We start from the raw sequence: 23,138 nt of genomic DNA, 5'->3' as shown, positions 1-23,138 counted from the left end.
TGACTCATGTTTTAAAAGATTGCCCTGCAACTAGAGACATTTGGGAGCTCGTTGTCCCTGCTGATAAGTTGTCCCTATTCTTCTTAGGAGATCTTCTAGAGTGGCTAGTGACAAACCTACAAAACCATCATCAGATTCACTTGGGAGATGTTGATTGACAATGTTTCTTTGGTCTCAGTGTGTGGTTATCTGGAAAAATCGCAATCTCCTTTTATTTCAGGGTATCCCATGATTACATCAAGTATGATTACATCAAGTAGACAGCCCCATAATTTGCAGGGTGTAAGTGGGGTATTACTTGATGCAAATGTAGCAACAAGTTCAGTTGGTCAAGGTAGTTATTCAGCTGGCCAAGGAGGCCCACCTGCCAACTGTTGAGTCACCTTCAATAATACAAGGGCATACTAGGAATTCACCATTAGTAAACGTTGCTGCTGTTGGAGCTGACGCATCTTGGTGCCCAGATTCCGGTGCTACACATCACTTGATCAACAATGCCTCGGCTGTTTCAGTTTTTCCTCTTCATACACGGGATTAGGTAAAATTCTTGATGGTCATGGTTGTGGTTTACCCATTGCTCGTGTTTGTCTACATTGTTCACTGGCTCTTAAGGTTTTGATGTTTAGCAATGTAATTGGAAATATGAGATTATAAAGGTGATCAAAATGATAAAACCCAAACACATAATTTTATTCAGGGATGTGAGATTACGAAATGTTATGTTATATTTGATGAACCCTAAAATGAAAACCAAATGGCAGAGGAGACTTTATATACATAGCTGATTGAATGCAAAGACTTGATATCCACCAGATCGCTGGTGAACTATCATTATTTTAATATATATAGACCCACGCATCTTTTACGTTTTGCATATTACTACTTCCCATTAATTTATTTCAGATGGAAGATACGAGAGAAGAATCATCCTCTGTAATTCTAAGACTCACAGACTCTTTTAACAAATCAAATGAAGTGAAAGAATGTGGTCGCAGTAGCGCACTCATCTCTTGCGCATCTTCCAGCAGTGTTTGATTAGGAGCGACCTGCATGTATCAACCATGAAAATTTAGTCTTAATGTTTTTATGATCTAAATTTTAAGTATCAACAAAGGTGAGAATGAGGACCAGAACATATGCAAACCAAGCAGTAGGGTTGCATTAACATGAACATATGCAAAGACTTCAAGGACTTTTTTGCAAAAACAGAAGATGAAAAGTAGAGAATAAAAATGGCTGTTTAACCTTCTTTGGCTCCTTGAAGGAATTCTCATCCATCAGATTAGCAGACGTGAGAGTGGTCTTTGTTGATCCAGACAGCTTTACAGAATTTGGATCCAATCCATCAACAGAAATTTGGAGGTTGACTGAATTGCTCCCAAAGTTTACAACCTGGATTCATCATATATATATTTGAATGTAAGAGGAATATATGCCAAAAGATAAAAGGCAATCAATATCTTTTCAATTAATAAGATGATGGTAGAATTAAGCAAGTGGCAGAGACTTTTTAGATTTAAGGATTTTAATTTATGTTAGGTTTGATCCAAGAATGCCTAACTTGCATTCTTTTTTAACTAGAGAAGTAGCTTTTTGTGTTCTTTAAGGATATTTTGATGTAGCCAAGTTCAAAATTTAAGCTACCAACTTTACTTCCATCTTTTGATAATGAGAAATCATCTGTTAAATCATTATTATCAATTCCATCTGAAAGCCAAATAGCCATAAGAAACATAATGTCAATATATATGCAAACACATGTATGTGAAAATACATGCAAACAATGCAGTCATTTAATGCATGCCTATTTACCAAGAGGCCATATGTATATATAACCAACAAGGTTCTTCTAGGTCCTGCACATTCAGGGAAATCAAGCAATAATCCTTTTTTAAATATGTTTAAATGTATCTATATCGATACCTATGCTGTGGGTTGATTGATAAGCATCACAGGCCCTAGATAACTAATGAGTTCTTGAAGCACATGGACTTCTAGTTAGGCAAAAGGAAAAATGAACAAAAAGTAGCCATGGGAAAACAGTTGGAGAAATAAGTCAAGATCTCCATGTTACAGACCTTTATCCTTATGTAGGTTTGACCATCCTCTGAATTTTTCCAAGTAATTGCAGATGCAACAAGGGAATTAGATGAATCTTTTTGCAGTGTTGCATTAAGAAGAGTTGCTCCACTTGATTCTGTGAAAAAACGTTGCACCCAGTAGCTAGGAGTTCCATACACCTGAAAGGAGTTGAAGACGATTGCATCTGGGTTCCACCTTAATAACAATTTTTTATCAAAATCAGATTTACAACATATTTAAGAGAGAGATTACATTTTAAAAAAACAGTGAGAAAAATACCGTCTGTCATTGGAATTCACAAAAAGTGGTGCATAGCTAGCCATATGCACAACATCGCTGCAGTATAACAAACATAGATTCAGTAGCTTACACTGAGGAGGATTATATAATGATATTTAAGCATAGTTTAGGTATATAAACAATTGTGAGTCAGAATCACTTCTAATAGTTATACAAAAACCATCAAAATAACAGCACAGCAATTTTTTGCCAATTTCCCATTTCAATGAACAAATTTAAAGAGTCCTCGGTGAAGAGTCAAATGTTTTAAAACTTCCCAAGATCAGTAAAACAAACACTTAAAAACAATTAATAATGAGCCAGCCAATAGGGCTTTTCATGAAGATACTAGGGTAAGCCTATTATAAAGAATTAAATGAAAGAGACCAAATACAATATGTTCAAGAGAAAGATTAACAAAAAAAAAAAAAAAAAACCTGTTCTTTTCCAGACCAATAAGGAATGCAGCCTCAGCAAGTGCTGCTAAAAGACTTCCAGTGCCAGCATCTTTCCCAGTCACAGCATATTCACTAACAAAGGCCTGGAATGTGTTGAAGAAAAAAAAATAAGAAAACAAACAAATCCAAATATCACTCATAACCACCTTCACATACCTTTGGACCCTGTCGTGTTGTACGATCAAATTTATGGGACATAGAAAACAAGTTGTTGGCAGATGTATAAACCTATTAAGATATCAAGTAAAAAAATTCATCCTGCCATCCATATTCTTAACAGAAAATGAAAATGAGAAAACAAAAGAAACAAGGAGATAAACTAAAAAAGCCATTCTAGTGTCATTAGGCTAGCTTTCAAGAACTTTACATGAAAATCATAAAGATCAGTTGGGTGGTCAAGCGGGAGAGAAGATCCATCACAGTTTGTAATGATTTTGATATCTGGGTAGGTCCGCTTTATAGCATCATAGAACTTGAGGTAATTTCCTGTTCAATCCAAAATAGGAAAAGAAAATTAAGCAAAAAAAAGTGTCTCCATACTCTGATATTTCTAAATGAAATAACAATTCACTAATAATACTCCGGTAACTAATCAAATAAAAACAGTGGTAGAGTGATATGACCAGCAATACTTGAGCGAAGGATAAAACTTTTCCACATCTCCCAGAAAAGCTCTTTTTCCAAAATTTTGCAACCAAAAAACTCGAGGACTCTTTTTCCAAAATTTCGCAACAAAAAAACTCAAGGGCTGGACTCTACATCCACCTTCTTATGGACAATACAAAGAGAATTTGCCTTCAATAACTAAATAACTTTTGACAAAAAGGATATTAACGAAATGCATTAAAATGTTACAGAAGCTATAAAAGATTCCCATTTATAACTGCCATGCCACTACCAAATTCACATGCATATGCATGTGCAAGCATGATTTTGCTGACCTCGATAATTCTTCTTCCCACAATCCTCATTCCCAATAGCAACATATTTCAAATCGAAAGGTTCAGGGTGTCCCATTGCAGCTCTAACAGAACCCCATGTAGAACTAGCATCACCTCTAGCAAACTCAATGCCATCAAGGGCCTCCTGCAATCAGCACATTATAAAGAATATCATAAAAAACAAAACATAAAGAATGACTCAGTAAAAAACCAAAGTATTCACATATAATAAGATCAAAATTTATTTTTTTCTTATAATCTAATTAAAGCTCTCATTGGAAAGTTCTCAAAATACATAATTAATTTTTTTTTTAAATGTATATGAAGCATATAAAATTTAGTTTCTAGGAAAAGAAGAGAAAAAAAAGAAAAAGAAATTTTTTGAGCTATTTGTAAACTCTAAAATCCCAACCCAGCTACCTCTTCCCACCAATTAGATTTAGATACCTTAAATTTCCAGCAAATCAAGTACAGATCCTCACCCTTTTCCAGTTAAGCTTAAGCTAAGGTATCTCTAGATATCAAGTTTTAGAAACAAAATAGATTCAGGTTATCTTAAACAAACACTAAATCCATGTGGGATTAAACCAACTTCAGTCATATTATCAGACAACAGCCATTAACCAATATCATTGGCAAAAGGAAGAATTGCATAGACATACTTGCACAAAAGGCAGAACACTGGATGTATCAACTTGATCATTATGACTAATTCCTGTAAATTTTGATAAAGCCCAAGGCAAAAGGTAAAGTGACCGGAAGCATTAGCCACTAGTATATTAGTTATAACTCTAAAAAAATAAAAATTAAATCATGAACAGAATGGTGTACATGCACAGTACCATTGTTGAAAACCCATATTGGCAATGCACCAAGATCCTCTGCTAACTGCAAGAAGATAGTACTAATTTAGAATGCCAAGAGTTAAACAGCATAAATTGACGTACTCCATGTTCAGGAGAAATCTATAAAACCCTACAAATGAATAAGATACCCACTTGAAGAAACTCAAAGTAACCAAGTCCATCATCAGTCCAGTACATCCAAACATCACCAAAGTGCCCTGGTCTTTCTTCCCAAGGTCCAACACTTGCTTTCCAGCGAAAAGCATTTCTTAACCATTCACCTTCCACAAAACAGCCACCTAATGCAGTACAATTAAGAAAATACATCATTTTTATGTTTATAACTCATGATATATATGTATATATGTGTGTATATATGACGCTAGTGCTTAAAAACAAAACCAGGACAGCAAGTGTCAGATAAAACTTACAAGACAAACAATCAGCAGAGTATAATTCAATGATCTACTAACATACAAAAACAAATTTTGTACGGTAACCTGGTACAAGAGATACCGTATAATATGTTATTGAGAGAGTTCCATACTGAAATAGATCAGAGGTTGAATCTCAGCAAAGGTTTCTGAGATTTTAAACAGGCATTCTGAGATTCTAAACAGCCATCTAATAAAATTTTACATCAAGACCAAGTGAAACATTTAAGCAAACAGTGCAGAAAAAGTAAAAAAATAGCAAGTACAGATAAAAGTAACAAGACAGATAATGCATTAGGGAATTAGGCTAGTGGTTGAACTCAATCATTCTAAAATTTCCATGATTCTAAGCATCCACAAATATGGTTCGTTATATACTGTTACATCCGTGAGTTTGGTATTGAGTTCCAAGCAATGGACAGAAAATCACTCAAGTTAGGGAGCCTGGAACCTTTAGGACTCCTTAGAGACAAACCTAGATATCCTTTTAGGGTTTTGACAAAATTCAACTTGCATTTGTTTTATTCATTGTCCCTTTAAATAGATTACAATAATTAAAGGAAGTATATCAAACTAAATGAAGTCCTACCAAACACATTCTATTTTAAGAGTCCTAAAACAACTTCATCTGAGAGTCCTACGTAACAACTACTAAGCATCCACAACAATACTTTCCTCCTGGAAAAAGAGATTGTCATCAAGCTCAGAATTGGAATAAACTTGGCAAAAGATACCTTCCTCAATAGTAATCGACATTTGCCCAACCCTCATACATCCATCGATCATCAATGTAGTCAAAGGAAATTTTATTAAATAAATCGAACACTACCACACCATTATTCCTTCTCTTTACTAACAATCAAAACGATAGGTGTCACAGACCTCACAAACTGATAGGTGTTTGCCCTAGAGAGGTACTAGAATGTGCATTTGTTACCTCCACCAAAGCGGAAAAACCAAACAAAATCACCAAATCAATATGAAAAAACTATTACTTGCTAACTTGGCTCAAATAAATAAAGCACTCTATGTTACATGTATTATCACTTTACCCTGGTAGAGCTGTCTGACACTTCATGGACAGTAAACTACTCTATGGATATTGCACTTAAACCATCAAGCTCAGTGCATAAATTGCTAAGAACATGGTCTGCCATCTCAAAGACATACCCTTCTCAACCTATCCAAAGTCCTTGTAGCTAGAAGGCATAGAGGGGAAAAATAATGAGATGGATATAGAGCTAGCAAAGCTAAATGAACTCGAAAAGAAACACCCAAACCTTACCTTGAGCCAACCTGCTTTAGAAAAGAAATCAACTTGAACCCACCTAACCCCAGCCTTATCCAAATTTACATTAGCTATAATTCCATTTCCCTTTCAAACATTAATTTGGTTACAACTAATAAATTTAACAAACTTTTAGCAAGATTAGTAAACAAAATCATATAAACCAATGCATCAAAGATGAATATTAAAAATCAATAAATAATTAATGATTTTTAGGAGAAATCTGTCAATATCCAACGTAGTATAACTCTAAATTAGTAAATGGCTTTCAAGTTACTGCTTTTTGTTCTTTGATATGATCTAATGATATTTTAAAAGAACTTATCTTCTGATATTAAAAAAGGAAAAAAAGTGTTGAAGGACTGCTACCAATTGAAAACAAAAACGCCGGCTTAATTAAGGTTGATAAATTCTAACTCAACTTCAATGACTTGCCTAATCCAACTGAATTTGCCTTTTAAAATTCAATAACTTTGACCAAAAATGGTTTGAAAAATTACTCAAACCCAAAATGGAACTAACCTGAACCCACCCGCCCAATTGCCACCTCTAGGAGGTAGCGGCTATTAAGGAAGGTCTAACCAAAAGAAAATTATCACAGATGGAGCAGTCTTAGTATAACAAAATTAGATAACCAAGACACTGAAGTTTAGAAATCATCACCAGATTGAAAAATAAAACAACGCGCCCCCAAAAAAAAAAAAAAAAAAAACCTCAGCATAGTGACTATATACAAAACAATTTGACCTAAGCTGTCAAGGTGCATAACATAGCACACACCTGGAAATCTAATAAAGCGAGGTTTGATATCTGCAAGCATTTCAGCAAGCTCATTTCGGAAACCATGCCCCTGTTGCAAAATCATTACAACACAAAAAATTAGATTATATAATATATGTATTGCAGTTTGAAATTGTGAAACAAGTTCATGCAATAGCAAACCCGCAAAAATATAAACTAATGTTTTTGCAAATCACTCGCTGTAATCAAAGAAAATAGAGAAGCTAGTATTCCATCAAGTTAGAGTAGTTTCCCACTTCTGTTTCTATTTTTGAAACTAAAAAATTGTTCGGTAATGACTATATTTTTTCTGGAAAAAAAATCCAAAAGGTGCTTTTGGTGTTGTTAACATGCAGATGAACAGTTCCTACACATGAGAAGTGCCACTTATTTACTCAAATGTATGACAAGTTGAGAAATGGCATCTAAAACTTTGAAGAACCATTCTGATCATATTAGGCTTTGATTGGTATGTACAAGTTGCTTGCTCATCAAAATTATTTTAGACATGGATTTTCATTAAATGTACATGCTTCTTCAATTATATTTATAGAGTTTTGAAGCCATCAACTACATATTTTAATTTAGAAATCCTCATCATCATTTTAGAAGACATATACAAACATATGCCTGACAGGACAGCCAATTTAAACATGCAAAGCAATTGTCATACTCTAAATCTCATAATAATGAGTTTCTATATAATCAAGGAATGTTGGCAGTTTAACCAATCAAAAACATAAATTAGTCACTTTTCAGTATGTCATGATTAAGAAAGAAACACAAACCTTGTAAGTGTCCAAAGGCATAGCTGAAACTTGATCAAACCATACCACACCATTTTTCGATGTTGTTAGTTGCAGCCTTGAATTGTGATTTGTTTCCTTGGCTTCCAACAGAACCTCCATCTTTGTCCAGTTTGAAACATCAGAAGCAGAAGCTCTGCGAGGACAAGAAGATGAACTCCACGGCATCTCAAACGATAATTCTTGTATGAAGGAATCATTAAGTGGACAATATCTTTCAGAGTATGAGAATATTAATTAGGTTCTTACTTTATGTTGGTGGAGGATAGCGTCTGCAAGCCATCTGAGCTCGTAAAAGATACAGAAATGTCAATTGCTCCTGTTGAACGAACATAAAATACGATCTTGTAGCTCTTCCCTTGCTCAATATTCTGCATGAGAAACAAGGTAGAAACTATATAAATTGTAGAACAGCAGACAATGTAAAAGACTAAAATTTGCAGATAAGCTGCTTGAGATTTTGCAATCTTGTTGTCTAAACAACTAGGGAAAAATAGAGTATGGACTAAGAAAGCATTTGGCAGAGAAAAGTTTCTTCAGCAAGAGGGATAGAGAGAGAGGGGAAACACGCACACTACATAATATATTTGATATAATGCCAGTTTATCCTCACCATGCCCCAGAACCCTGGGTTATATATACCAACTCCTCCAGATGGACAGATATGAGTGCCATCAGTATTACAGAGCACCTCCATTTTGAGAGCCACCTTATTACGTTCAAAACATGACGACCGGTCTGTTGACACAATTATAGATGACTCGTCCCCAATTATGGACCATGGGTCAATGTTTGAAGGAATATTAGCACCCCCAGCTTCAAATCCTGGAGGAAGAAAAAAACAGGAGAAAGATATCATTATGATAAGTCTAAGCATTAGCAACTGCAGATGGTTTACTGATAATTTATATTTTTAGAGTGGGACTACAAGGGCCTATCCCAGAAGTTCTTTTCTGTGACTCGATCATTTGTAGTCAACCAAATCTGTTGAAGCGAGCTAGCTCATGGCCATCAAACTTGAGGGAGAAAAAAACAAACAACTTGAGCAGAATACCAAAAAAACAAGAACTTGAGCAAGAACGTAAACAAAAAGACAAACGTGCATATCATATTGAAACTTCAGCCTAATAGGAATTGCACTAGGCATCTAGTTATGAATTGAGTTCTCCCAAATGACTGAACAGATCAGGTACCTTAAAAGCCAATCAAACCAACAAGTTCAGAGAAGTCACATCAATAACAAGACGGGAGAACTTCATTGCGTAAGAGAGATTAAAGAGAACGCAATAGAAAAATCAAACAGCCTAAATGGGGAAAAGTAAATAATTTCTAGACAAAATCCACCCAAAAGGTAAATATCTCTTCCATGAAAATGGAGTATGACCCATCAAGTGATTAAAATTTTTTATTTGCTCACCATCTCCTACACACCCTCCAATGTCTAATCCCCTCCCAAAGGGCACACATTTGGACCCTAAATTTATTAGTCAGAACAAGTACTTTAGACAAGAAAAAAAAACCAAATATATCCTTGAAAATTTTGCAATCTAAAGATTCTGAACCTCATACTTCTCTTCAATAGTAGGGTTTCCACCAATTATGTAATTTAAACACAGAAAGAAAGAATATCCTCTTATATTATTTCTCTCTACTTCTTATGATTATAAGGTTCTCAAACAAACCTCTGTTGCTTACAAGCTCTGCCCACAGCCCACCAGCACCAGCATGGTTGATCTCCTGTAGGGCAAGGAATTCAAAAGGATCATTTGCTCGGCAATAAATGAAAATGTTACAACATCGCTAAATGAGGTAAGTAATCAAGCACTGCAGAAATGCAGAAAGCTGTAAACTGAAAGTAATTCAAATTGTTAGTTTTCTCATTAATGGCATCTTTTTGGTAAGTAAAACTATGTAATCATTAGATGACATCTTAGTATGTCATGGATTGATATGTTGAAGGCCTTTTCCTTTTAAGAAGAAAACATTCTAGAGCAATCAAGTGATTTATGTAACCGTCTGTAATTTTAGTCAAATATTAATTGAACTAACCTCAAAGAATATTCCAAACAGTGTTTGAGGTATTGGACGGCTTGACTGTTCGGAAGCATCTATAAACAGCTGAGCTGTCAGGTTTTTGTCAACCTCATCAGCCAACAATTGACGGGGAAGGCAGAAACTGATGAAGAGGCATAGTAAAAACACACAAGGAGCCTTGCAATAACCCATTGCCTACACCACATCCAGCATGAGGAAACAGCATTCAGAGCACTGATATAAAAATACAATGCGTGACTCAAACACTTGTTTGTATAGAGGATTTTGGTGTAAACAGAAAAAGAACATAAATAGGTATAAAGGGGAATATTAAATCATTTGACGATAATTGGAAGTTAAACGAAAACAAGTAAAATAAAAATATCAGCTCAGCAATCATGAAAAAAGTAGCTAATTCCTATTATTGATTGACAGCTATTCGATTCAAATCCGAGGCAAAGATTCACTAATATCAGACACTATACTTGCTTGCAGGTACCACGATTGACCGTCGAAAAGAGATATGGTCAAAGCAAAACAAAAACTGCACTTGATTCAATTAAACTCTTAGGTCAAAGCAATGAACAGGGAAACAAAAACAAAAAGAAGAGCATAAAAACAGTCTGTTATTATGCCACTATCGAAAACCCATCATTGGGCAAACCTTAGAAACTGCACAGACAGATTGAGAACGAAAAAGAAAAAGAAGTGAAACCCAGATAAGATGAAAGTATTGGGAGTGATGGGATGAAGCAATCAGCATTTTATAGTGAAGAAATCAAAACAAATGATCCAATGCGATTTCAGAATCAGTGATAGAGTAGAGAGTAAGAGTGTTGAGGAAGGAAAAGATCTACCTCCAACGGAGCTGACGCGAGGACAGTAAAGTGTTAGCGGAAAAGACAGGACAAGTGTTTTGCTTCCACGGTTCGGTATGCGGGTTGCCTTGCTTTCACGACAGCAAAAAAATGTACTTTACACTTTGTAAGTTCCAGCCTTTGTAATGTCCGCCTCTTCTAGCAATCCTACAATAGTAGAAGATGACGATTTTGCGACTTAGAAGCAACTCACTCAATAAAGGAAAAAGTCCACTTCGAGTTTCCGCTCTATCTACCCCTTTGCTTACTTTAACAATTTCTTGTGGTCCCTCTCCTCGAACTTATCCATTTCCAAGACCGGCAATTAATTATTATTATCATGCTTAACACAATAATTAGGTTCGGTTAACTATATCATGTTTAATTCTCTTTAAAGTGTAACTATACCAAAAACAGTAAAGAGCAAAAAGAAATCTTAACCCCCTTTCCCAAGTACTTTTCGCTTTATTTGATACATGGATTTTTAATTTGTTATGGCATTGATATATGTTTTTTTTTTTTTTTGGTGGTGAACAAACTCTCTGGCCAACTATAAGATACTCTATAATGAGATTCCATGGTTGTCATCTTGTTCAATCGTGATTGTGTCGTATTGCTATTGTGCACGCTCGCTATATGAACTTCTGAAAGGAGTGACCTTATGTCCCTTTCTTTCGTGAGGCATCCTCGGAAATATTGCCTCTCACCTGCACATTCCTAAGCCTAATCAAAACAAATTCGAGAAAGAGAATTCTACAGTATAATTTTGATGCTCCTTTCACTGTTCTCCAGAATATGAACTGGTTCTCCTTAGTAACTTGTGCAATAGCAACAACACTATGCATCCTTGTATTTCAATTGGTGGCAAATTCATGATGAACTTGGATCTCCATAATTTCTTCTTAACAGATAGATCTTCCCTCACTACCTCTAAAGTGAGTTCAAAAGGCATTCCATATCTTTGCCACCATTGTATGAATCTAGGCAAGAGCCTGTAATGGTGGTTGTTTACATCCTCAAAATATTTTCATTCCAATTTTTCTAAATGATTTTGTAACAGCCCTTACTCGACTCGATCACCGGATTCAAGTCACCGAATGCTAGAATCGTTGCTAGAGTAACTACATCAATCATACAATTTCCGACCATTTAAACATGTAATTCAATATGAAATGTGTTCACAATATGACACACAATCATTTTTGGGTCTCAGACAAGCTTATCAAAGCTTTTTGCTACCGCGAGTAAGAATTAGGACCAAAACGTAAAGTTTTTAAAAGTCTCAAGCTGACCTCGCGACTTTAAAGCTTCCTCGCCGCGGCGACGTCATCTCAATGAGTCACGTTGCGACGACATGCGCCCCATGTCGCAATGTCACTCACTGTCAAATGACATTGTGACGTCAAATACTTCTCTTCGCAACATTGCCTTTGTTTTTACCAAAATGCACATTTGATTTCTAATTCAAATAATTCCAAATCATTTCATACATGTTTTCATCCAATCTTCACAAAAATAAAATTATTAAATCAAACCAATTGACAACCAACTCAAGTATAAAACCAAATAATCATTTTAGTGTTCTTTCTGCATATCCTGGTTGTTCAGTTAAGTCTACTATGAGCCAAAACAAAAGTGTTAAGTGAAAATTAATATTGATTAAGAGTAAGTGAAATATAGTAAAATTGTAAGTGAAAATGATCATTTAATGATCTTTTAATTAAATTCATTGGGTTATATTTAAAGTATTGACATGTTAAATTTAATTAAGGTAATGGTAAGTTTAATTCTTAATGTACTTACTAAACTTTTATAAGCTTAACACGTTATTTTTCAATACATAGGTGATAGAGACTCGAATTAAAGCTTTAGAGTGAAGATATAATTTCAACTCATCACATCTCAAATATTGGAAAAGGGTATGATTTTGATCTTTTAACAATAGATCATGACATGTACATAAGTTAAAATAAAGCATGTGCACAAGATTCCTAGTGAAAATTGTAATAGCTCATTTTGCCCAGGCCCAAGCACAAATAAATAAAACCCAAAATAACAAAAATATTCATAAAGTCCAAATTACAAACAGGCCCAATATAACCCAAATCAGAAAAAACATTGCAGCCCAAAATGGCCCAAAGCTTAAGCTGTTTCAGAAAAAAAAAAAACCCTAGGGCACCATGTGCGCCGCACTGCTTCTTCGTGCCTTTGCAGCTCACTCGTTGCCCGAAGCATGACAGATATCAGTGGCCTTGCACCAAAATGGCCAGGGTTATCCCTCCAACGCTCGTTGACCTTGTCAAAACCTGTAAACAAGGCAAAAAGGAGACAAACACGGAAGTAAAGCAAAAGCAAACAAAAACAGCGTGTAAATAAACTATAAATGGCCTGAGAAAATATTGTAAAAAGGGGAGGGGGATTTTTGTATGAAAAAAGATTGAAAAAATAAAATACAAAAACAGAGGTGATTCTAAAAGCTTTTTTCATTTTTTTCCTTTCTGTTCTTATATTTTTTTTCTTGATCTATTATTTTCTTCTGATATACATTCGAAAATAAAATAAAAAAACAAATAAGGCAGAAGCGATTTTCGATTTCTTTTGGGGTGTTCTTCGATTATGTTTTATGCATAAGATAAAATAAAGAGAGGGAGGGGAGCGTACCTTGTCGTCGGAGCCGCCGAACTCCATCGTAATCAGAGCCTTGGTGAGTCCGAAAGCAGAAGAGTGGCGCAAAGGAGAACTTTAGGGCTATATGTTTTTTTAAAAGGGGGAGTGTCTACTGAGGCTTAGGGATTTGTTAGAATCATTGTTTCTTATTGAAACGGTGCCGTTTAGACTCTGTTTCAATGGTTTAAAACGGTGCCGTTTAAGTTATTCAATATCAACAACCCGCATGACCCGACCAGCACGCGTAGGATCCTCGTATTTCTAGTGGAGGGGATATTTACCCTTCTGGTCCCTCTGATTCTCAAATATTTTTCAATTTGTCTTCTCTGTGATTCACTTTATTTCCAGATTTAATCGCACTTTTTAAATTTGTTTCAATCTGATCCGTACTAAAACTCAGCGTTTTGAGGGACGGGAATATTTCCCTTTGATCCCCCTGTTATTCGCGTATCTCGTTTCAGCCCCGCATTTTGATTCATTTCCGTTCGTTACCTTTAATTCTGCTTTAAATTCAAATTTGGCCCTTATTAAGTTGTTTTATATATATTTTTTAAATATTCATTATCCCATTATTATTTAAATATAGTTAACTTTAAATCTAATATTATTTTAAATATTTATACTTCATATTACTTTAAAGTTATTATACATAAGATTTATCGTATAATATTATTATGTACTATATTTTAAATTTACTACATATTATTATTTTAAACCTATCATGCATTATTTTTTTAGGTTCATCATGTATTATGTATTCATTTAAAAAAAAAAAGAGTTATTGTGCATTATCATTCTAAAATTATTATATATTATTACTTAAAAGTTATACTATATATTTTTTAATTCGTACATATTTTAACGTATTTCATTTTATTTATAAAATTTTCCTTTACATTTTGTTGTGCTTTTTAACTGTTCTTCATACAAATAAAACTCTCAATTCATTTTTCAATATCGTTGTTAATATTTGTATAATATGTATATGAAATCATGGTATTCATGTGTTTTGTCTTGCTCACTTGTACTTATTGATTGTTTGTCGTTCGTTAGTATACGTTTTAGCTTGCAAATTATCACCTCGTGGTCTAATTTATCATTCATTTACATTTTATTTCATTTAAAGGGTTGTATTTGGCTTAAATATCGGAATCGATTTATCCATAAGTTTTCAAATACTCGGTATCCAATATTCACGAGAGGATTGTGCCCTAACTTACTGAGCTTCAATTCTCCTCGTTGAATTTAAATAACCGAATATCCCTTTTTCAATTTAAATGTAGAAATTTCAATATTAAAGCTTATCTCAGGAACTTGATATGTTGTGTCCTAACGCATTGGATATGACATGTTGTTTTCCCAAGATGAGGATTTTCCTAAAAAATAATAAAGGCGATATTCCGTATTTGGGAAATTCGAATGATCGTGCCCTAACTCACTGGGTTTTGATTTTTCTCCTTTGATCCAAATAATCGAATATCCTTTTGAAATTTAAATGCACGAGTTTTGAAAATTAAAAGATAAGCTTGTTCTCGAAGATTTAAAATGTTGTGTCCTAACGTACTGGATGTGACATTTTATTACTCTGAGACAAGAAGGTCTTTAGCATCCACCTCGATTTATCCAAGCATCGTTTATAAATTTAACATTAATAAAAAGGAAGGGTCGTATTTTAAATTCTTTTCAAGTTTTCAACTTTCGACATTAAGACACTAATTAATCAACATGGTACCAATTTTGGGCATTACGAGGGTGTTAATCCTTCCTTGTACGTAACCGACTCCCGAACCCGTCTTTTCAAATTTTGTAGACTAAAAGCATTGTTTTAATAAATCTAAATCGTTTATTAAAAATAACCGTTTTACAAGGTGACCCGATCACATCTCATCAAAAAAAGATTGGTGGCGACTCCCATTTTTGCTTTATTTTTAAAATCTAAGTCAACCTCGTTTTATCAAAAAAAATGGTGTCAACAAAAATATTTGAAAAAGATTAATCATTTTGTTAACCTTACAAATTTAGTTAAAATTTGAATTTAGTTATACGTGGAATTATATAACATTTTAATGGAGAATTATGTTGTATAATGTTTAGAAGTGATATGGAATGATTGGTGACAAATAGTATTGGAAATAGATGGAATAAAGGTGAACTGTTTTTAGTGTCGTGACATCAAAACTTAATGTTGTGACACTAGATGTCATTGGAGCAATTTGCTCCAAGAGTCGCAACTTCCATTCTCCGATGTCACAACATTGACCCTGCTTATCCTATTTTTTTACCCGAAAAGGCCCGAATGATTCCCGTTTGTAACCAAACTTTAAAGGAAGCCTAGAAATGATTTGATTAGCTTCAAAAGAGTATTTATGTTAAACAAGTTTTGAAAATTGATTTTTCAAGTTAAGTAGTCTTAGTGACCAAATGTGACATCCTTTACTCGAGATGTATCGGTTCATTTGGGTGAGGGGTGTTACATATCAATCAATAAAAAATAAATAACTTTTCCCTCTTTATAATTTAATCCTTAGTTTCATAAAAATTCACCAGTCATTAAATTATCACTTTATCATATATTGCATAACTAACATACCTTTAATCACATATTCACTACTAAATTCAAAATCTTAATCATATATTATTTAATTATTTCATATTAAAATTTAAATACTCAAATATTCAAATTAAAATAAATTAACTTGAATTCAATTAAGTACTTACCTATTTCTTCTCTTTAAATTAACTATTCTCTTCACTTTCCCAAGCTTTCCCTTCCCTCTCTTCTTCATCTAAGTTGTTTCCATGATTAAAATATTTCCATAGCACTCTAGGATATGAAATTAAGCTATTGTTTTAAGGAAAAACTCAAGAAAAATGCATGAGAGATTTTTTTTTCCTTTTCATTCTTTCTCCCTTTCTTTCTTTCCTTTCCTTTCCTTTTATTTTTGTTGCCCCAAGCTGATGTTGTTCAGCCTTCCAATTGTGTAAAAAAATCTACATTTTTTTCAATTTAGTCCATTTATTCCATCATCCAATCAAATTTCAACTCTTTTCAACCTTAATTTCCATAATTTCTCTCTCTCCTTTACATCTCATTGCTTAGAAATTTTAATCTCATCATTATGTCTCCAAATATCAATTAAAAATGGGATTAAAATTGCACTTTAGTCATTATACTTTTTCACTTTATTTAATTTAGTCATTATCTCGATTTCCAACTTCACATATCAATATATATCTCCATGTCACATTCATAAAAATATTTCTTGAATTTTCTCCCTTTCTTCAAAATTTTAAATTTACACTTTTAGTCATTCAACTTTAAAATTTTACAATCTAATCCTTAGTAAATTTCATTATTCATACTTTCTCTCCAAATATTTACCTTTAAAATACTTGTCCTTTCTTAGAAACCAAAATTCTGGGGTATTAAAATTATCTCATGATTGGTACACCAACAAACATCTCTCTCTCTCTCAATGATTGTAGATCCATTCACTAGCAAAAAGCACTATTCAACGCTTTCACGCCTCGTCCAAGAGCCTCATCGCAGATGCAACTTAAGCTTAAATAATCTACATTGCGATCGAACTTGGTTTATTTATATTTGCTTTACTTATTCTTGTCACATAGATTGACTTGACTATTAGAGTGCGCCCTAGAAGACAACCTCAAACATTTTCTTACAATTGTTTCCTCTTCATTAGTGTTTGAGGAACGCTCATCAGGAAGGAAGGGCTTAACTTTCACTTATACTCTTTTGAAGATCTTGTTGCAACTATTGTCCACTTCCTTGACGTTTTGTTAATGCCCCACATCCATCCGAGGACTTTACCTTGACTGCTGCACACTCCTTTGTCGTCATACCTTGTTTGAAGGTTTCACTTCAACCGCAGTTCACTCTCTTGAAGCACTATTGACATTCACCACCCTCCAGAGGCTTTGCCATGATCATCGCTCTTCCTTTGAAGCACCCACGACGCTTATACTTGTTCAAGACATCATCGCAACAATTCGAAGCCTCTCTCTCTCAGTCGGGCATAGTTGTGAGTCTCTATCCGCTCCCCTTCACCTATGGTGCACTTTGTTCGTGAACCCTCACAATCACAAGTCTCCATCAGCAACACTAGGTTAAGTTTGTAATTGTACTATTGACTTATTAAGAGATTATTCTATTAGCAAAGCCTCACATACATAAATATATTCACCGATCTACTTAAACAATTTATATATATGTGTATTTGTGATTTTATTCTTCTATCTACAAGGTGTCATACATGATATTGCAACACGTCATCCAACAATACGAACAACACTTCAATAAATTAATATACTGGCCTTAAGGGTGTGTCTTCAATTGATTTGATTTTTCTATATTAAAATCCAAAAAAATTGACTAAATTATACAAACCCAATAAATTGACCGATTATAATCCTAAAATCAACTAAACTGAATAAAAATCTTTAGTTCAATTCAATCGATTTTCCAAAAAACAAAATTCTACTTTTAGTGATTGTGAATGGTGATAGTAAAATGAAATATCACATGGCGCAACACCGAATTAGGCACCTTCTTACATAAATAATTGTAATTAATAATTGTTTTCTAGTTTTCCCTTTTCATAACGTGTTAAGAATTTCCTTTCAAATCACTCTAAACTATGATTTGTCTTATTTTAGTTTTTTAATTTAGATATTTTAATTAAAATAATTGTGCGAATTAATTACAAATTGTTGACGTGATACATTAGTTCAATAGATTGGCATGTGGAATTTTTAACAATAGTAACTTGTGACTAATTCGCATAATTATTTTAATTAAAATAACTAAATTGAGGAAAAAAAGAAAAATATTTTGATTAATTATAGAGAGGTACCTAAGCTTTAATAAAAAAAAAAGAATTGCCACCTGTCAGTCACTAATATGCCATGTCAGCAGTCTGTTAGTGACAAATGAAATTTTTAACTACAATGACTAATTCACACAACTATTTTAATTAGGATAACTAAATTAAAAAAATATTTTAAAATAACCAAAATAAAACCAACCTTATTTTAGAGTCACCTTGTACCCCACTTTTATTTTATAAAACTACTCTTCATTTAATATATGCCCTTAAGCTTAAATTAAAGCCAATGATACATGTTTTTGCAATCAATTTAATTTGGGATAAATATAAAAAATATACATAAATTTTGATTTAATGTAAAATATCATACAAAAATTTAATTTTGTACAATTTTATATATGAAAATTTAATTTGATTTTAATTTTCACAAATTATTGACAACATTATAGAATTAGTACTATTTTACATTACTATATGACATACATAAACAATTATATTAATAAATATGAAAATAAATGAATGTATTCTTTGTTTTGAAGAAAAAATGTATGTATTCATTTATTTAAATGTATATAATTGAACCAAAAAAGTTTCATGTATACATATAAATCGCAATTCAAGTTCTATATATAATTGTACCAAATCAAAATTCATGCATCAAATTATAAATTGAATCAAAGTTTATATATAAATTTGATATTTATCCCATTTAATTTAAATTAATTGTAATTTTATATTTAGTTATCTATTTGTTGGTGTAATTAGATCTATTTATTTATTTGAGTAATTAAGCTTACTTTGAAGTAAGGTTTGACTTTATACGAGTATTGTTGGGTGTTATTAAATATTTATTTTATTTTGGGCTTTGTTATGAATAGAGATTTTGGATTTAAAATTAAAATTTTATTTAATTTATTTGATTAAAATTGAAAATTGATGGAACAAATTAATTAAGATTAAATTGATTTGGATTTAATGGGTTTAAGAAAGTGGGTAAACTTTAAAATAGTTACTTTTACATTTTCGTCACTTATTTACCTCAGGTTATATTTTAGTCACTTATGTTTGAAATATTACATTTTCGTCACTTACGTTAATGCGTCATAACATTTTAGTCACTGAGCTATTAATTGTCGTTAACGGTGTAACGATAAGCTGACGTGGCACGCTAAATCATAATTTCAAGTAAAAATATTAAGTTAAATTATATAATTGGTCCCTATATTTTTTTATTTAGAGCTAAAATTTAACCAAAAATTTTCATTTGAAATTATGATTTAACATACCACATCAACTTACCATTACATTGTTAACGGTAATAAACGTCCAGTAACTAAAATGTTACAATAAAGTAATGTAAGTAATTAAAATATAACAATTCAAGCGTAAATAACTAAAATATAATGTAAAACAAACAAAAATAACTATTTTAGTAATTTATGGTAATAAATTTTACTCCCTACTCCCACCGGGAGTGGTGAGGGTTGAGAAGAAGTGGAAGGATGGGGAGAGATATTTGGGCTATGGAGTAAAATCAAGCGGCGTGAAAGGTAGACCACAAATCCTTAGCCATACAGCCCATAATCAGAAACAAACAGAGTAATCAAGAACAGCTATGAGATATCACACGTGTCAGGTTTCGATTCACAGACACAGATTTCGTTGGATGAGATACAATCAACTGTTAGTCCACTATAAAACAAAATAGCTTAACCCACTGTCCTCTGCTCTGTTTCTTCTGTCTCTACCACTGAAAGCAAAGAAAAAATGGCAACGGAGATGGCCCTTGTAAAGCCTATCTCCAAATTCGGTACAAGCAGTCCAATTTTTAGCAACTCCCGATATGGGAAGTTCACCACCGTCAGAATGTCATCTACTTCCCAGTCAACAGCAAAGGCCGCCGCGAAGGGTGGCAAGAAAGCTGCCAAAACCGCCATCAAAGAGACCCTTTTGACACCAAGGTTTTACACCACCGACTTTGATGAAATGGAGGCGCTTTTCAACACTGAGATTAACAAGAACCTTAACCAGTCCGAGTTTGAGGCACTGCTGCAAGAGTTCAAGACTGATTACAATCAGACTCATTTTGTAAGGAACAAGGAGTTCAAAGAAGCTGCTGATAAGATTGATGGTCCTTTGAGACAAATCTTCGTTGAGTTCTTGGAGAGGTCTTGTACTGCTGAGTTCTCTGGTTTTCTCCTCTACAAAGAACTTGGAAGGAGGCTCAAGGTAATATTCATTTTAGTCTTTCACAACCCTCTTTTTCTCCCCTCATATTCATTTGTTTCCCCTAATATTTGATACTACAGAAAACCAATCCAGTTGTGGCTGAGATTTTCTCTCTTATGTCAAGGGATGAAGCCAGGCATGCCGGGTAAGCACAGTCATACTTTTCCCTTTATTTATGGCCAATCCATTAACAAAAAACCCAAGTAACTTTACCATTTGATTGACTACAGGTTTCTTAACAAGGGTTTATCCGATTTCAATTTGGCATTAGACCTTGGCTTCTTGACAAAAGCTAGGAAGTACACTTTTTTCAAGCCAAAGTTCATTTTCTATGCCACTTATTTATCTGAGAAAATTGGGTACTGGAGATACATTACTATCTACAGGCATCTGAAAGAAAACCCAGAGTACCAATGTTATCCTATTTTCAAGTATTTTGAGAACTGGTGTCAGGATGAAAACCGTCACGGCGACTTCTTCTCTGCATTGCTCAAGGCACAACCTCAATTCCTTAATGATTGGAAGGCTAAGCTATGGTCTAGATTTTTCTGCCTCTCGGTAATCCATTTGTTTCCATATCACCTTTGATCGCATACAGCTTTTTTGTTATTTATACCAATACTACATAGCCTTCAAATTTAACAAATTTGTCCTGCAGGTGTATGTTACTATGTACCTCAACGACTGCCAGCGCACTGCTTTCTATGAGGGCATTGGACTCGACACCAAAGAATTTGACATGCATGTCATCATTGAGGTTAGATTCTGGTTCCACTGTTATTCTGTAAGACCTTGGCATATAACTTTTAATGAACTCTAGAGTTTTGGTCATCATTTACTTGTTAATAATGAAATTTCTTGCATACAGACAAACCGCACAACAGCCAGGATTTTCCCTGCTGTGCTGGATGTGGAGAATCCAGAGTTCAAGAGGAGGTTGGACAAAATGGTTGAGATCAATGAACAGTTGCTTGCTGTTGGGGAGACCTCTGATATTCCATTGGTGAAGAACTTGAAGAGGATTCCATTAATTGCAGCATTGGCTTCAGAGCTCCTAGCTACGTATCTGATGCCGCCGATCGAATCTGGATCTGTTGATTTTGCTGAATTTGAACCACAACTTGTGTACTAGAATGTTTCTTTTGTAGGATTTCCATTTTTTGGTGTGGTACATTTTCAGCTTTAGTCATGCTGCCTGTCAAGTTATATGATCTCAAGTTTTAGCAAATGAAACTGAAACAATTTTAGCGCCGAATGACACCCTTATATATGTTTTGTAAATGTCAAAGTTTATGCCATTTTGCATTAGCTTTCTCACTTGCATGCTTTTTTTCCTTGGTTAATGTTGGGAATGGTATAGTCTATATAACCTATGAAGTTTCGCATCAAAAGATTTTATAAGTTGTTTATAAATTCTTATACATGATAATCTTATTTGTATATACATAAACATAAATATGAAGTGCTTTTCTAGTGAAATGATTAATCTTAGATTATGCTTGGTTTTATGCAAATGTGTATATATCTTGTTTATATATATATATATATATATATATATATATATATATATATCAATCAATTTGTGAAATTGTTGTATCTACACTTGGTTTTAAAAATCTTATATATAAGTCGATAAAGTCTTAATTCGACTGGTATGAGCATTGTTACCAATACAAGAGGACGTGGGGTCAAGTGCGTTGGAGTGTATTATTTTCCTATTTATGGGTTGAGGAGGGGCTATGTGTAGTTCTAAGCATTGTGTCAAAAAGAATAGATATGATCTGAACTTATAACGAATTCATTATAGAAGAGATAATTGTTTTAACTTTTAAGAATACAATAGAATTCATATAATGAATTTTCATCAAATAAATATCTTTTAAATCATTTTATTGAAATAATACTTTAATTGAGATAATTTTCATTTAATAAATGATAATTAATAGGCTTGCTTATATAAATAACTATAATTGCACTTAAAAATTTAGACAATATGTTGTTATAGAGAACTAATTTAATAAAGAATATACTTCATAAGTATGAATGTTATTGTTATAAGTGACAAGTTGTTATTAAGGGTTAAAATAAAATATAAAAATTGATTCTTCTAAAATTTAATTGTTATAACGAAATATTGTTATAAGGGATAATTATTTTAGCGAAATGTTGTTCTAGAAACTTTAATGGGTATTGGTAACAAAGTACGGTACTTGATGTAGAATAATCCAAAATTCACGTATAAAAATAATACTCAACTATTATAAAGCTAATTGCTAACCAAAATACCATTCAACATGCCATAAAATTTACCATATAATCTTATGCCATATGAAACACATATGCATACTTAATCATAAATGCCATAATTAAACATAACTTCTCCCACTAATAACAAGTACTGAGTGAAATACAAAACATCCCTAAGTACGTACCAACTAATATCCATAACTTTGTACATAATCAAAAGAATTTGAAAGCACAAATGTACTTTAGTGTGATGTAACTTGGGATTAGTGCAGAGCTTTGCTACTTCTTCTCGTGTCTGATCCTCAACTTATGCATGGAAAACGAATTCAACGCACTGACCATAC

General features: G+C 33.3%; 2 protein-coding genes and 1 long non-coding RNA gene across 5 annotated transcripts; 1 reads left to right on the top strand and 2 right to left on the bottom strand.

The window, feature by feature from the left end:
- Positions 1-666: 666 nt before the first annotated feature.
- Positions 667-11,045, bottom strand: LOC105786194 (alpha-L-arabinofuranosidase 1). Of its 3 annotated transcripts, none has more exons than XM_012612531.2 (18): positions 10,805-11,045; positions 9,963-10,181; positions 9,596-9,650; positions 8,527-8,738; positions 8,163-8,284; positions 7,896-8,049; positions 7,108-7,177; positions 4,759-4,904; positions 4,603-4,648; positions 4,423-4,475; positions 3,761-3,905; positions 3,187-3,305; positions 2,976-3,047; positions 2,799-2,902; positions 2,362-2,418; positions 2,079-2,277; positions 1,246-1,392; positions 667-1,046 (listed from the first exon to the last, which is right to left on the bottom strand). In XM_012612531.2, the coding sequence occupies exons 2-18, from the start codon at positions 10,137-10,139 to the stop codon at positions 900-902; spliced, it is 2,025 nt and encodes a 674-aa protein (XP_012467985.1). In that variant the 5' UTR covers positions 10,140-10,181; positions 10,805-11,045; the 3' UTR covers positions 667-899. The 3 variants fall into 3 exon arrangements, with proteins under 3 accessions (XP_012467985.1, XP_012467984.1, XP_012467983.1); XM_012612530.2 differs by having other exon boundaries at positions 9,963-10,142; XM_012612529.2 differs by lacking the exon at positions 10,805-11,045 and adding an exon at positions 10,612-10,771 and having other exon boundaries at positions 9,963-10,142.
- Positions 11,046-12,711: 1,666 nt separating this feature from the next.
- Positions 12,712-13,627, bottom strand: LOC105786193 (uncharacterized). Its single transcript, XR_001131334.2, has 2 exons — positions 13,466-13,627; positions 12,712-13,110 (listed from the first exon to the last, which is right to left on the bottom strand). It is a non-coding gene; the product is annotated as an uncharacterized LOC105786193 (long non-coding RNA).
- A 6,407-nt stretch (positions 13,628-20,034) lies between these two features.
- LOC105786192 (magnesium-protoporphyrin IX monomethyl ester [oxidative] cyclase, chloroplastic) lies at positions 20,035-21,802 on the top strand. Its single transcript, XM_012612527.2, has 5 exons — positions 20,035-20,547; positions 20,628-20,692; positions 20,778-21,105; positions 21,206-21,304; positions 21,416-21,802. Exons 1-5 carry the CDS (start codon positions 20,086-20,088, stop codon positions 21,677-21,679), a joined length of 1,218 nt encoding a protein of 405 aa, XP_012467981.1. The 5' UTR covers positions 20,035-20,085; the 3' UTR covers positions 21,680-21,802.
- The last annotated feature ends 1,336 nt before the right edge of the window (positions 21,803-23,138 follow it).

The sequence above is a fragment of the Gossypium raimondii genome, chromosome 1, assembly GCF_025698545.1.
Source record: "Gossypium raimondii isolate GPD5lz chromosome 1, ASM2569854v1, whole genome shotgun sequence".
In the NCBI taxonomy this organism is placed as follows: Eukaryota; Viridiplantae; Streptophyta; class Magnoliopsida; order Malvales; family Malvaceae; genus Gossypium; species Gossypium raimondii.
The sequence above is the reverse complement of the archived record's forward strand: the minus strand, read 5'-3'. Positions and strand labels throughout refer to the sequence as shown.